This window comes from Haliotis asinina, chromosome 11 (assembly GCF_037392515.1).
Source record: "Haliotis asinina isolate JCU_RB_2024 chromosome 11, JCU_Hal_asi_v2, whole genome shotgun sequence".
Classification (NCBI taxonomy): Eukaryota; Metazoa; Mollusca; class Gastropoda; order Lepetellida; family Haliotidae; genus Haliotis; species Haliotis asinina.
In genome coordinates, this window is record NC_090290.1 from 20,396,708 (window position 1) to 20,412,043 (window position 15,336).

General features: G+C 35.8%; 1 protein-coding gene across 1 annotated transcript in view; it reads left to right on the forward strand.

Moving 5' to 3' along the window:
- Window positions 1–138: 138 nt before the first annotated feature.
- Window positions 139–15,336, forward strand: part of LOC137256305 (E3 ubiquitin-protein ligase HECW2-like) — a 64,405-nt gene continuing 49,207 nt past the window's right edge. The window contains exons 1-4 of the mRNA XM_067794064.1: window positions 139–168; window positions 1,271–1,746; window positions 14,081–14,191; window positions 14,777–14,877. Of these exons, the coding sequence (XP_067650165.1) occupies window positions 1,464–1,746; window positions 14,081–14,191; window positions 14,777–14,877 (495 nt within the window). The 5' untranslated portion in view covers window positions 139–168; window positions 1,271–1,463. The remainder of the gene's footprint in view (window positions 169–1,270; window positions 1,747–14,080; window positions 14,192–14,776; window positions 14,878–15,336) is intronic.

Consider the following 15,336-nt stretch of genomic DNA (forward strand, 5'->3'; position numbering starts at 1 on the left):
CTAGTCTTGTTTTATAATTCATCATACCCATTACAATTCACAAGCATACAAACATTTTGCTACACATAAGATGATAATGTAACCAGTTTTAAAGAAATATCACATGTTTATACCGGAAAGGGAAGGGAATCTAATTTACCCATAATCCCGTGTTCACGATGGAGGACGGTACGAGAAATGATACATTTTGTCCCGAAAACTTTGACAATTGATCTCTTTATTGATGATATTATACTAGTTTCGTTGCAGGTTAAAATATTTAAGTATGGTTTAACGTATAATGTCCACTTAAAGTAGTTTTGACCGTATTGTGCCAATGAATTATGACTAATACGTAAGTGGGTTGGGCTGACTAGTTATTCATTTTAATTGATTTCGCAGATACAGGGGGCCGATAGCAATTTTTGTGTGGCTATTTTAGTTCCCAGGTACAAAAGTAAGTATTCAGCAATCTTTTGGGCCTTATTTTTGTCGTTTCTGTAAAAATGGACATTTATATAAACTTACTCTGGACTGTTGTACTCCATGACATTTGTTTTGACGTGTTTGACAGTTCCAGATAAGTGGTACTTTTGGCAGGTTTATCACGTTTTCGTGCTTATGGGAGTGTTTACCATAATGCTACTTTGTTTTGACTACAAACGTTGTGATCTTATGTCCATTTATAATTCTGCTTCTGATGAAACATGAACTGATTTGGCAAAATATACTCATGGGACACTTCTTTTAACTAATTAGCCAGCTTGGGATATGCAAATTTTCATCATTTGATTGATGACAGTGCCATGTAACAATAGTACACATCCTCCTTTGAATATCCCTATGGTGATGATAAGCATGGTGTTAATGTTCATGGACTTGTTTTGTAACAGCATAATTAAAATTCAACTTTGTTTAGATGTCAGGTGTGAACGAAAATCATGAAATTTTGATTCATCTTATTATGGTTATTAATTCATAGTATTTCATGGGGTAAATGGATGGTTGCCAAGATACTAGTAGTTGTGTGAAAAAATAAATGTTGGACATGTTCAATTTTGTTTACATCAGATACTTGTATTTTGTATATGGAAGTCAATTGAGATCTTGTGCATGTTTCATCAGCCAATTAAAACTGAATCCATCTTGTATAATTCCAACTATTTATTAAGACAGTTACCTTGTTTTGCTTATTTGCCAGTATACTGGAACAATTAATTCCAAACAGATGTTTAATATTCCAGGTGTTATATGTGTTTTGGTAAGCATAATGACTTTTTGTCTTCTTTAGGATGGTGAAATGTAGAGGCCCAGGATTTGACCAATAAGGAAGAAACTATAACTGAAGAATTAAGGAGAAATGGAGTAGACACTGTTTCTTCAGCAACAAGAATGGCCAAGAAACAAAAACCATGATATCCTAAATTTAGGTGTTTGGTTCAAGGATCGTGAATCAAAGAGACCATGTAGTATGTGACGACAGCATGGCGGAAGGTAGCATTACAAGAAAGAACTCGGACTATAGTTCTATTGATGATCTTTCTGTTCCATCTTCAAGATCCTTAGCTCTTTCCAATGTACAGCCTCTTCCCTTAAGGGAAAGGAGCAACAGTGACTCCAACTTGAATCTGATAAGTCCGCAAAACTGGTCGAAGCTCACAGTTGACAAGTTTGAGTTTACCCTTGGAGTAGACAGCTTTGCTGTAGTATCATGGGATATCAAAGAGGATGTCGGTGCTAAGGATTGGATTGGCCTTTTTCCTGCAGGTAAACAACTTTAGAAATTACTTTCCTTTTTATGATTACTCAAGATTGCAAATGCGAGACATATTTTCCAAACCCTTTTTTCTTGTTAGTCCAGACAATGCCCTGCTGGAGTTAAATGTATTTATTTTAAACCATCAATAGCTATACTCATGATAATAACGTTCAGAGTTTACACCCCAATTGAAGTTTGCATCAATATCAAATTTTGACTCTCCCTTTACGCAAATTAGTCACATGATACTTCCATCTTTTGAAAAACTTGATCTACATCCCATTGTCAAAGGGGACATTATTTCTTTGTTCCTTTGGGATAAATGGTAAGGGTTCTAGTACCAGCATGAAGTTAGTGGATCTTTCTCATCGTACACATTTGGGACTTCCTTGGTACAAACACCATAGGCATTGATCTGACACACGTGCAGACCTCTCTTAATATCCAAGGGCAGTGGGGTAGCCTAGTGGTTAAAGTGTTCACTCGCCATGCCAAAGACCTTGGTTTGATTCCCCACATGAGTACAATGTGTGAATCCAGTTCCTGATGTCCACCATGTGATATTGCTGGAATATTGCTGAAAGCGGCATAAACAAAAAACTTTTTCTTAACTTCTAACTCTTGATACTAAGATTGGGCAAGACAAGAAATTTATGTGTGGTTGATAGCCCCAAATGACTCATGTAAGAAACCGATAATTTTTCATGATTTTTTACTGTATTATGATTTTGTGCACCAGTATATTGTAGTCAGTGATGCCATAAATCATGTCTTCATCGTGTTCGTATGAACTATGGCTTCTGATGTCCCTTTCTGTGATAGTGGAATTGATGGAACATTGCTAAAAGCTGCATAAAACAATGCTCACTCACTCTAAGTGAGTGAGTGAGTGAGTTTAGTTTTACACCTCACTCAGCACTATTCCAGCTATATGGCTGTAAGTAATCGAATCTGGACCACACAGTCGAGTGATCAACAACATAGGCACCAATCTGCCCAAATGGGAACTAATGACATGTCTCAACCAAGTCAGCGAGGTTAACCACCCAATGCCATTACTTGCTTCTTACCACATGCATAGTCGCCTCTTATGGCAATCATGGCATGCTGAAGGCCTGTTCTACCTTAGACCTTCACAGGTCCATTCATTCTAAGCATGCCCCTAACAATAGTAACATATCTATTGTATTTAAAGATAGCATAAACGTCTCTTGATCATATCATGAGAGGATATTGATTTTTGATATGTAATATTCTGAAATACAGTTTTGTTTTACGTTCCTCAAAAGGATTATCAAATGTAATTGTAACCACAGGTGACAGTTAATGATGAGGTGATAATTACTTGTGATTCAATACAATGTATTTTCTGCAAGATTGCTGCAACAAAAGTATTTTAATTGCAGTTTGAATATTTAATTAAGAATTTTCTTTCTCGCTTGAGCTCATCATATTCATTTGTGTAAGAACCTTCAGAGAGTAAAGGCCAGAGAGTATGAACCTTAGGACAGGCATCCCTGTGAAAGTTTGACCCTCACCATGCAAGGTTCATACTCCAATGAACTTACACAATGTGAAAATCAATCCTTATAATATTTTTTTATCACCCTTTGTACCTTTAATAGTGTAACTTGTAAGCATAATTTCATTTGGTACATTTGACTTCATAGTCACTCATACACCTATATATTTAATGGATAGGGTCCATTCAGTTGAACACTTTGCCCATTTGATTCAACACCCCTTCAGCTCATTCGGAGCTGGTGTTTTGTTGACCTGATATGTAACGGTCTTACATCAACACAAAGAGGTTAAGTTCAGGTTATTGAGCTACGATGTCAACATCACCTGGTACGATGTCATATTGTGATTGTATAAAGTATTTGAAGTTGTATGATAGTTATGAATGATGAGTAGTCCTGAATGTACCTGATCTTATGGTGTGGTGGGGAATGAAATTAAGAATGAAGATTTTATGGATATCAACTTCTTTATGAGAGAACACAACGTTTCGGAGTTAATGCTTACTCCTTCATCAGGTGATGAAGGAGTAAGCATTAACTCCGAAACGTTGTGTCACCTGATGAAGGAGTAAGCATTAACTCCGAAACGTTGTGTTCTCTCATAAAGAAGTTGATATCCATAAAATCTTCATTCTTATGTATTTACACTTCTAAATGACATTCAAAGACTTGGGAATGAAATTGTTAAAACAAATGCTGAAGAAATACATCAAAGAGGATCTTGAGATTTTTGCTTATTGGGATTATGTACTAAGCAGCATCCATGTATACGTCCTGATTCTTGTTGACGCAATATCTCATGAACGGTTGTACCCAATGTCTTCAAATTTAGTGACAACCTACATTGGGGAATTACGCAGACACCAGTCACTGACACTTTGAACACTTTTAGAACTTATGTGAACACAAATTCTCATAAAACATTGCACCCAGTATCTTCAATTTTGTCGACATCCTCCATTGGGTGATTATGCAGACGAAAAGTCATTTCAGGCATCTAAACAGTTGTGAATATGTTATAAATGTTTCACTCTTCTTTAGAAACAGGGAACATTGCCATATTAGAGGCAAACACATATTTTGATGTTAGAATAAGTCTAAACCTTTGTCTTTTAACATATTCAACAAGACATAACATCACTGAAATCAGTTTCTTACTGACAAAATAAAACTAGAATATGTGGCCCATTAGACAAAGTAACATTCAAAATGAATCGCCTTTTTTTTTCAAAGTTTAAGATATTTTCAGCACAATTCTCAGATACCCATGTTGTTATTCCATTTAAGTTGATACTTGCCCATTTGGTTTGTTTTCAAAATAAAGAAATGAGATGTGGTTGTCTGAATACCTCACTTGCACTAAGTAATTAGAAAAATCTGCACCTATTGACAGATTACAGAGTTTATCCAACACAATATTCTTCAGAGGTTTTGTCAGATTTTAATAAACTAGTGATACTGTTTGAGAGTTAAATTTCCAAATTGATCATGGTTGAAATTTTCTAAAGGGCTTGTACTGGTTTTAAGGTTTTAAGAACAGTTGTATTTAAATAGTTTGATTTGAAGTGTGTAATTTTTCCTATTTACCATTTTTGTGCTTTGATATACATGAAATTAGTGTAGATGCAATAAAAAATAAGTTTTCATGCTGAGTATATTTTCCAGCACTTTTGTCATATTATTAGAATGATATTCTGTTTTATGTATTGTGTCTGTTTTGCATATTGTGTTCGGATGGGGTGGAGTAGCCTAGAGGTTCAGGTGTTCGCTGGTCAAACTTGAAGACTAAGTTCAGTACCCCATATGGGTTCAATATGTGAAATCCATTTCTGGTGTCCCCTGCTGGAATATTGCTAAGAGAAGCATAAAAACTCTCTCTCTCTCTCTCTCTCTTTTTCTCTCTCTCTCATATTCGTAGTCTATTTGTTGCACAGTATTATTCTGTGTAACAGCCAAGTTTACAGATATTGATCATGTGTTTATGTCTGTGGGTACATCTAACACTATAGGCATCAACACCAGTTTGCATAATTTAAACATGTTTAATGCATAGAAAGCAGTATAGCAACATCAATGAATGGTTATCAATAGCAAATGGTGTTTTCTATTGATTTGAAGTTTCATTTGCAAAATAATTTACATGAAAAACATATTAATTCTGTATTTCATGAAAGTAATGAATTGAAAGCTGCATATGAAGTGTTTAGCTTCAAAATTGACTCCAGACTGGTCGGAGTTGGCTACATGATGGAGATGTGTCTGCAAATCTGTCAGTAGCATGGCACACTAGACATGACTGCGTGTCCCATTATATTCTTTGAAAAACAAATATTTTAATGTTTTCTCTTTAGTTTTTACATGTTTGTGTGATGCGTTCATAAACAATGAGTACATTTCTATAGCTTAAGATCTAATTACATTTGTGTAGATCTTTTCCATGCCACCCATGATTTATAAGCTATAGAGGAAAACTAAATTTTAATTCTTTATAAACATAATTGAATGACGATCAGTACTGAGGCAAAATATAGATTATTTTGTTTGACTTTGTAACGATCTACATCCTATTTTGCACTTAGCAGTTTGATATGTCAGTGGGCAAGATGAACTAGTGAAGAACACACATACACATGCAGTTTCCAGTGTTTCTGTTGTCATGGCCACTGTTATTGATTGAACTTGCAAGATTGAACTCAGTTTTCATGCTTCAGTGCACTCCTACCTTAAAACTTTGTTAAAACATCATTATGTACACTCTACATACTCTTCACAACAGGCGTCTGTCCAATCAGTATGTACGAATAGTGTCTGACCCTCTGACAAAATTTGGCAGGTTTGGCGATGGTCTGATAGAAGTCTACAACCCGTCAGCCCATGTGCAGTTTTCAATATTTCACCATGGCTTTGACCAAGGTTGTTACATGTCACATTTGTTTGCAGTATTTTAAGTTTACATTTGGAAATAATTTCAGTGCCATTTATAAGAAATATCAGTTTTGAAATGTGTATTTAAGTTTTATTTTGTGGGTTTTGTGCATTTTCAGTGGGTCAGACAGATATCTGAATGTTCGGTTACCTTGACTCAACCTTTGCGAAGATAGCCCAAAACCAACACATGGTGCTGGTCCCAGCTCTCCAATTACTCTCCCACATACCCAGTGTGCAAAAAAGCCAGTGGTCAGCTAGCCCATGGCTTGCAAAAATCCAATTGGGCTAGTAAAATTCCACTGTCAGTGGCCTGACTGCCTAGTGAGCTTTCATGTGATCATGTTTTAAATATATTTCACTCTATCCAACTTGTTAAATTAAGATACACTGGCCGGATAAATGATGGTATTTTGCCTGTTTCTAATCTTTTGTTTAGATTTTACAGATTTTTTCAGATTTTGGACAAGTGAATTACTTCTGGGCTAGTAACTTTCAAGCAGAGCTAGCCTGACTTGATGTCAAACTGTAGAATCAGTTTTGCAAACTGTATATGAGCATTGCATTACGTCCACAGTGGGCGCTAAAAGTTTGTCTAAAACCAAAATAGCTGTCTTTGTGAGTGGTCCCTCTAAGAAATCAAAGAATAAATTATGCTTTACTTATAGGGACAAACCCATAGAAATTGTCGAGGACTGTACTCATCTTGGTATCAAGCTCCATTGAAATGGAAGGTTTGTAACAACAATAATAAGTTTAGTGGAAAATGCCACCAAAGCAATTTTTTCACTGTTGAAAAAGGTCGTAATCTGAATCTGCCGATTGTTTGATATTAGCTTTCAATAATGTGATAGTCCTTATTATTAATGTATGAATCAGAAATATGGGGTTTTGAATGTCTATCGATAATAGAGAAAATTTATTTGAAATTTCTAAAATATGTGTGGTCATCAAAACTCAACTCCTAGTGTGATGCTTTATGGGGAATTAGGAAGATATCCGCTATATGTTAATATATAGATATATAAAAGAATAATTTAATTTTGGCATAAACTAGCTTTAACAAACTCTTTAACAATGAAATCATCATCTGAGAGGGTAGGTAAGTCAAAAAAACATTCAAAGTAAATTCAAACTTTCCACCTTTTTAATCGTAGAATAAGTGTCTTTTTACTGTATGGTTAGATTTCCCTAATTGCTGACGGCTGAGGGGATGATGTAAATCCAGCTAGAGTCCATGCAGGTAGCAAAAGTTCTGTAAGTCCCCAGTATGTGATCCCTAGTATGGTGATCGACCTTCAACTGTTAGAAATCTATAGCCCATTTTTATTTTGTATTGTCCTCTTTCGATAAGCTGTTTTAGGTCTAATTACTAGTTTTACGTTCTTTTCTGTGATAATCTAGTTTTTTTACTGTCCTTTGTCGACAGATTTTTATTATACACATACATCCCATTTCAGTGTTATGTTTCTGTCACAATGTGGCTGAAATATTGCCGATGTGACGTTAAATATTAACTCACTCACTCACTCAGAGATCTTAGATAAATGTGGACTCTCAGAAATTAATGAATACCCATTCCTAAGTTCAACAGAAGTTTAGGTTTCAAAAGTAGAAACAATGCTCAAAGACCAATATTTGCAAAAATGACAAGGTTAACTAGTTTCAAGTCAGAAAGGAAAATTTATCAAAATCTTAAAGACAATCTATGCTTTGAGAACTACCTCTTCCTTCCTAAATCTATACATGGTCTAATTCTTAGATTTAAGTTATCACATCACAATTTACCGATAGAAACAGGATGCTGGTACAACACTCTTAGATATAATAGACAATGTAAACTTTGCAATTCTCTGGCTGTTGGGGACAAATTCCATTACCTTTTCAAATGTGAAGCTCTTCTCCCACAACGGATGATGTACATAGGAAAATGTTTTTATAAAAAGCCAAACCTGTTTAAACTTGAATGGTTATTTCGATAAAAAAATTTTTTTAAATGTCGCTAAATTTCTTAATGCCTTGTCAAATTAATGAAATTGTAAAGGAATTGTGATGATAATTTATCTACCTATTTTAGTAAGCACCACCTTGATTGTATATTTAAGTTAAATTGTATCTCATTATATTCTCATGTACCACTTGGGGAGGAGTTAGAGAATAAAATGCTCTGTTCTATTCTGTTCTGTCACGATGGTTGCATTTACAAAAGGATTACTGTAAGAAAGCTGTCTGCAAACAGCTGAACAAGCATTGATGTCTGCACTGTTTGAATTAGGTAGATCAGTCAATTAGTACTCTTAGTTATGACAACAAAGCATCTCCATGGTGAGATGTTAAATCCACTATCAATGAAATAGCCGCAGCTTGAAGTTATCTTTCAACTCTTAAATTATCATCTAAAACCTGTGATCTTTGGCAAGGCCAAGTAGACATATTTTAAGGACACCAAGATAAAGGTTTCGAACTAGTGAAAAGACCTGCTGCTAATCCCACATCATGCAAGTTAAATAGCTGCTTTTGTTGTATCCCAGCACTCAGACGTATTCCAGCAGGCCAGCAGTGTTTAAATGCAGTGGAGGCTGTCGAAACCGGCATTTGTCCAATCCAGCAAGTTGCCTATACCGGCATAAAATCTCAGTCCCATCCATGGCTTGTACATTTATCATCAGCTCTACAATCCACCACATTGTCTAAACCAGACTATCTTTCCAGTCCCAGTGAGTGCCGGTTTAGACAGCTTCCACTGTAGTTACATTCAGACCTGACAATCAAGGGCTTAATGTCATGAGCACTGATCTACAATAGATCTAGTGTACTACTACCCATTAAGTAGGTAGTATTCATTGTTTGATATTTTAGCAATTTTAGATAGCTGTAGAAACAAGCCATTACATTGCCACTGACTATAATCTTACATCATGTAAATTTAAAGACATGAACTACACTAAAGATAGTTCCATGCATTGTTCAGTGTGAATTGTATTCACAACTAACAGTGTTCACGATGATGTTTCAAATGTTTCAAGTTTCAGATGTCTGTCTGACCCACTGAAAATTCACAGGACCTACAGAATAACGATAAACAAACATTTCAGATTTGACATTTCTTATAATTGGCATTGAAATTATTAACATTATATGATAACAAACACAAGATTTTTAAACAGCAAACAAGGGTCACATGCCACAAATAACAACTTCACACATTGACATTGTGAAATATTCAGTCAGACACTGGGGCTGGTGGGTTGGTGATTTCTATCTGACCACTGGTGAATCTGCCAGATTTGTCAGAGGGTCAGGCGCTATTCATGAACACTGAACTAAGAGCTAGTATCAAAAAGTATGGTTACAAATGATTATTCTTTATAATCTGTAGTTAATCTTCTCCAGAATGCTAACTTAGCTACTGTAAAATCTGTTGCTTAATATCTATTTAATGTTGAAAGGATTATCATAAGAACCCCGAAAAGGTCACTGTGCCCTGAAGACACTGTATTTTTAAAATGTATGTTGGGCTTATGGTCTTTTACTGGGAACAAGCTCTGACTCCGACTCTGAAGTATGTGGAGGAAAATGGTACTTGTAATGTGGTTTAGATTTATTATGTTTTATTTGACTATATCTCTTTCACTTTCACAACTATTATGTGAGTGGAGATGAAAAATATTTGATTCTGAACTAACGTGAATATAATTATGAATGATAAACAGGCAAGGTTATTAGATTCTGTTTATTCAAATCAGTTTTGCTTTAATGTGTGTTACATAAAGCGTTTAAAAAAAAGGACGGGATATTCCATCTTGCTGGCTTACCAGTAGCCAAGCATGTGAGCAAAAGTAATATGTATCCTTCCCCCGATGAAACATTGCCATAGGAATGGAATATATTGTCACATTTTCCATTAATTTCTCTTTATCATCTGTTTCCTCCTTTGCTTCATCATTTGTATTTTATCAGTCTTATAAATCCAAATTTCCCTGACATTTTTGTAATAGTATATATAGATTAGAATACAGCTAGTTATAAAAGTGCTGTTCGATACATATTCAGTCATGCTTATTCAGTGTTTGTCAGTTTTTTGTTGCTCTCAGCAATGTTCCAGGCTGAAGGTAGTATTTATGTGATTAATGTCATGAACATGTATCCACATAATTGTGTGGCTTTGGTTTGGTTTGTTTGTTAACACCACAGTCATCAGTCTTCCAATTATTTGGCAGCATTCTGTGAATAATCAAGTCTAGACCAGACAATCCAGTGATCAAGAGCACAAGGATATATCCACACATTTGGGATATGACATGTGACCACAAAGTCAGTGAACCTGACTACCAGATTACGTTAGTCTCCTCATACTACAACCATGGATTGTTAAAGGTGAATTCTAGCCCAAATTTTGATGAGTTGTTGAATGGCATAACATGACAAAAGGCCAACCAAGTGATGAAGACTGGTCACACATTCCCTTCTGTCCCTCTTACAGATATCACTGTTTCATGAAGCATACTCATAAATTTAATGAAAAGGAGCCGAATGACTTTATCATGAAACTATGGCAATCTAGACTTGCCACATACTCTAGGAGAGCTGAGTTTAGGAGAGGTTAACCTACTTGCACCAGGTGCAACCTAAGATAAAATTTAGTTGCACCATGCAAATTCCTTTAAATGTGCTACTTTCATTGCAATATGTAATAAGAGAAATATGCTATTGAATTTTTTAAATGTTTTATTCGGAAGCTCACCCACTCAAAAAATTGACTTGTACTTCGTGCAAGTTGGAGAAATCTCTGTGTTGCATTCTGTAATAGTGGGTTGCACCGGTGAAAGTTACAAAGCACTAAATGGAACCCTTCTAGTCTTACATGGGCTTTCATGGATGTATTTGTTTCAGGGTCTGTGGGAGAGGCTAGATTTACCTCACTGAGATAAGATAGAATTTATGATCAGGTTGTGCTCAGTCTTAATCTGCCTGGAGCTAAAATAAGATACTATCAATGTTGTTGGGTAGGATTTTTTTTCACCAATGTTTTTTTAGTCTCTCTTGTGAATAGCTGACCTGATTGGAATATTGGTGTTTAACACAAAACTGTATTCAGCATCAACACTATGCAGCATGTCTGAATCAAGTGTTTTTCTTATGGACCAGCAAACAGTTCTCAATGGCAATGGTATTTTGGGAACAACCATTTAAGTTAGGAAAACCAAGTTCTATGCCTAGTCAACTTCTTTATTGCAGTGAGTGTGGCATTTTGGTGTAGGTACAAACATCATTATCACTCAACACTTGCAGGACTGACAGGAAGATCGCTGTGTGCATCTGATACAAAAATGTCTTAATCCTGTGTATCTTGTTTCTTTTGTATTTAAATGAGGTTGCATATGGAGCTGCTACTTTGTATGAATGATGTCAGTTGTAATGTGTCTAAAATCTACAAGCAATATTTTAATTTTACTTCAGACATGGCTGCCATGAGGCCAACATCTGGTGTACAGTTTGATATCTTCTGTGATACTGCCTAAGCGAAACTGAAATTAAGATTCCTAGTTCCTTTTTCTTTTAATGCTTGTTTTTTTTGTGATTTTATTGTAATTATTATCATTTTTTTAAAAAGGGTAAGATCAGGCTCTTACTCATGTTCTGGACCACATATCACTGGTCTTGAACTTGTGTAAATCAGAAAGACCAAACAAACATTACCATGTTGCAGACATCACTGTTTATTGGTTTTCATCAAAGGTGTTGCAAAAAGAATTATTTTATGCTTTAATTTTTCTTTTATAAACCACAGATGTTTGTAGGAAAATATGGTTGAAGTTTTATGCAAATATTTTGTCTTCAGTCATTATCACCCCGGCATGTAATGCAGGGATATGGCGATGCCTCGTCTGTCTGTCCGTCTGTCTGTCCATCTATCCGTCCGTAATCATTTTGTTTTCGGAGTGTAACTCAGAAACCGTTCAGTTTTTTTAGACCAAACTTCCATGGAACATTTGGTGTTAGTCTAGTTGTGGGGCAGGCTTCGTTTCCGGAGCAGAACTCAAAAACTGTTCCATATTTTTCTGCAAAACATTATAGATATATCAATCAGAACCTAAAGTGGTGCCTTTTGCTATGTACAGGTTTTGCTGATTTCTTATTTTCTTGGTTTCTATGGAAACGTTTCAGACTTAGTCTCAAAAGTTAGAGGTGTGTTTCGTTTCCGGAGCAGAACTCAAAAACTTCTTAATATCTGTCAGTAAAACTTGTGGTGCCTTTTGGTATTTACAGCTTTTTGTGATTTATTATTTTCTCGGTTTCTTTGGAAACATTTTGGATTTAGTCACAAAATGGAGGGATGGGCTCCGTTTCCAGAGCAGAACTAAAAAACTGTTAAATGTTTTTCTGCAAAACTTGATAGATATTTGATAGATATATCAATCAAAACCTAATGTGGTGCCTTTTGCTATTTACGGGTTTTTGTTATTTATTAATTTCATGGGTTCCATGGAAATGTTTTAGACTTAGGGATGGGCTTTGTTTCCAGAGCAGAACTCAAAAACTGTACAACATTTTTCTGCAAAACTTGGCAGATATTTCAGGCAGACTACAAGATCATGCCTTTTGCTATTTATAAAGTTTCGGCATATTTATTTTTCCTTGTTTCCATGGAAACAGTTCGGGCTCAGTCTCAAAATGGATGGATGGGCTTCATTTCTAAAAGGACATTAAGTAACTGTCAGATGATTTGTCCTTTCAAATATGGGGGGGCCGGGGGGATATGTCATATTCCGATGACTCTTGTTTAAACTAGAGAGCATCTTGGCTGTTTTCTCTCCCTAACATGCATGTTGAATATTCACATTCACAGGTGTTTTAAGTGTCAAGATGCAGGTGAATATTGGTGAAAACAAAGTATAAACAGGTTCCAAAATTATTTTAGATAACCTAGCTTTCTGTATATCTACCGTATGACTTTCAAATCCACCTGGTTTTTGCTTTTGAACATGAAGATATATATATACAAAGTTTAATATTTTAACTGCATAATAGAATTCTAATAATGACTACAAAGGTTAACAGTACCCAAGTTGAAAATATAGTGGGGAACGTTCTTGTGTCCCCAATGCCCTGAGGTTGTACCCTAAGAATAATAAGATCATGGTCAGTGTTCATGAATGATGTTTCAAAGTAACAGGATATTGGATCAGATTTCAGATTTCTGTCTGACCCACTGAAAATTCACAGGACCCATAGAATAAAAATTTAAGTTACATTCAAATTTAGCATTATTTAACGTCTTATAATTGTTGTTAATTGGCAATGAAATTATGAACAAACATAAAATTTATAAACAGCAAACAGAGGTTCGTTTTGCAGAATTAAATTAAGTTAAATTGATGTCACTTTGTACATTAATTTGGGAGGCCATTCACATCATACACGCAACTCTCTAAAATTCATCATAATTCCCCCTAGCCATAAATTATGAACGGTCCCTTGACAGACATCTAGAAATATAAATCCATGATACATGTAAAACCTGAAACTGTTTTTATTTTTTCATAAAAACAAAGCAAACTATAATGACTCACTGATCAAATTTGACTCAGTGTTTCAAGTTCCAACAAGTCATTTTGACTCATGTTCATGAAGAGCAAAGAGAATCACTGTGAGATATATTACATATGTGACTACTTCTGTCAAAGTCATTCTGAAATATACAGTTGGAGACTGGGGCAGGTGTGTTGTAGACTTCCAACAGACCGTTGGCAAATCTGTCAGATTTCTCAGATGGTCACACACTATTCATGAACACTGCATGATCATGATGACTCACCTTTGAACTGAGAATATATTTTTCAAAAATATTTATTTTTGATTCATGATTCAAGAACACTGATTTCCTTCACAGGTGAGACCGATTCCTCCAAGTTCTGGGATTGTAAGAATCGTGGCATCAATGGAGGACAAACAGGACAGATCCACTGGGACTTCGAGGCCATTAGCCACAACTTTAGTGATGGTCAGTTGTTTATTTTTTGGTATTTGACTACTTTAATCATGGTGAAATTTGGGGCAGAAAATTGTAGAACTATTTTTTTAAACATACAGTACAAATTTACAGATAATATACTCCAAATGCCCAAAGTCTTTGTTGAAATTCCACCACTTTGGTTCAAGCAGGGTCAAGATGTTTGAAGACCTGCTCTTCTGGAATGATCAGACAAGGACAAGTGTGACTGATTTTGCTTCAGATTTTGAAGCATATTACACATTTCTGTGTGCCCCTGTGTGCCCCTTGTTTACAGTGTCTACAATTTCTGCTAAGAATTGGTAAAAACACATAGGGTGCCTTCAGCAAATTCATTTAGCATGCTTATTTGTCTATTGTGGGTATTAGTCCAGTCCCACCCCAGGCAGCATTTTGTACTGATATGTGTCAGATGTTTTTGTGTTTTGTAATGAATGTTTTTACTTTTAACCTCTACATAGTGTAGTGGATAAAGTATCTGCTTTAGAGTGGAAAGTCAATTGTTTGATCCCACATCATGCCAGATGACATCAGGTAGATGAAGCTTACCCTGCCTTCTTTCATTTTCAATTCCAGCTGTGACCGAGATCTGCTTCAAGTACTATCAAGGCAATGCTGGAGAAATGGTTGCTGCAAGCCCTACCATCAAGATAAAGAGACCCAATCTAAGGAGAAAGGTACTGAAACTGTGTGTTGAATGTGACAGAGATTATCTCATTTGGGACATGGTAAGAGGCAAACTGTCCCAAGGGGGTTTTTCCCACCTGACAGTCCAGGGTCAGGACACATTTTGCAGTATTCCATGTTTCTCTCCCTTAGTGGATTCTTTTTCAGAATAGCTGATTAGTAATCCATGCTTGTCTCCCAGAAAGGATCTCTGAGCAGAAAAGCTGATTACTACTCCATGCACAGCTGTCATGGGAGATCCTTTACGATGTAATCCATGCATATCTCCCAGATGACATATCTCCCAGACGAGACCTTTGAGCAGAACAGATTCCCAGTACTCTATTCATGTTACCCAGTGGAGATCCTTTAGCAGAATATTATCTGCAGTGTGCCATGATTATCTCCCACAAGATATCTTTGAGCATAAGAAGTCCTTAGTACAGCATGCTTGTCTACCTTTGGAGATC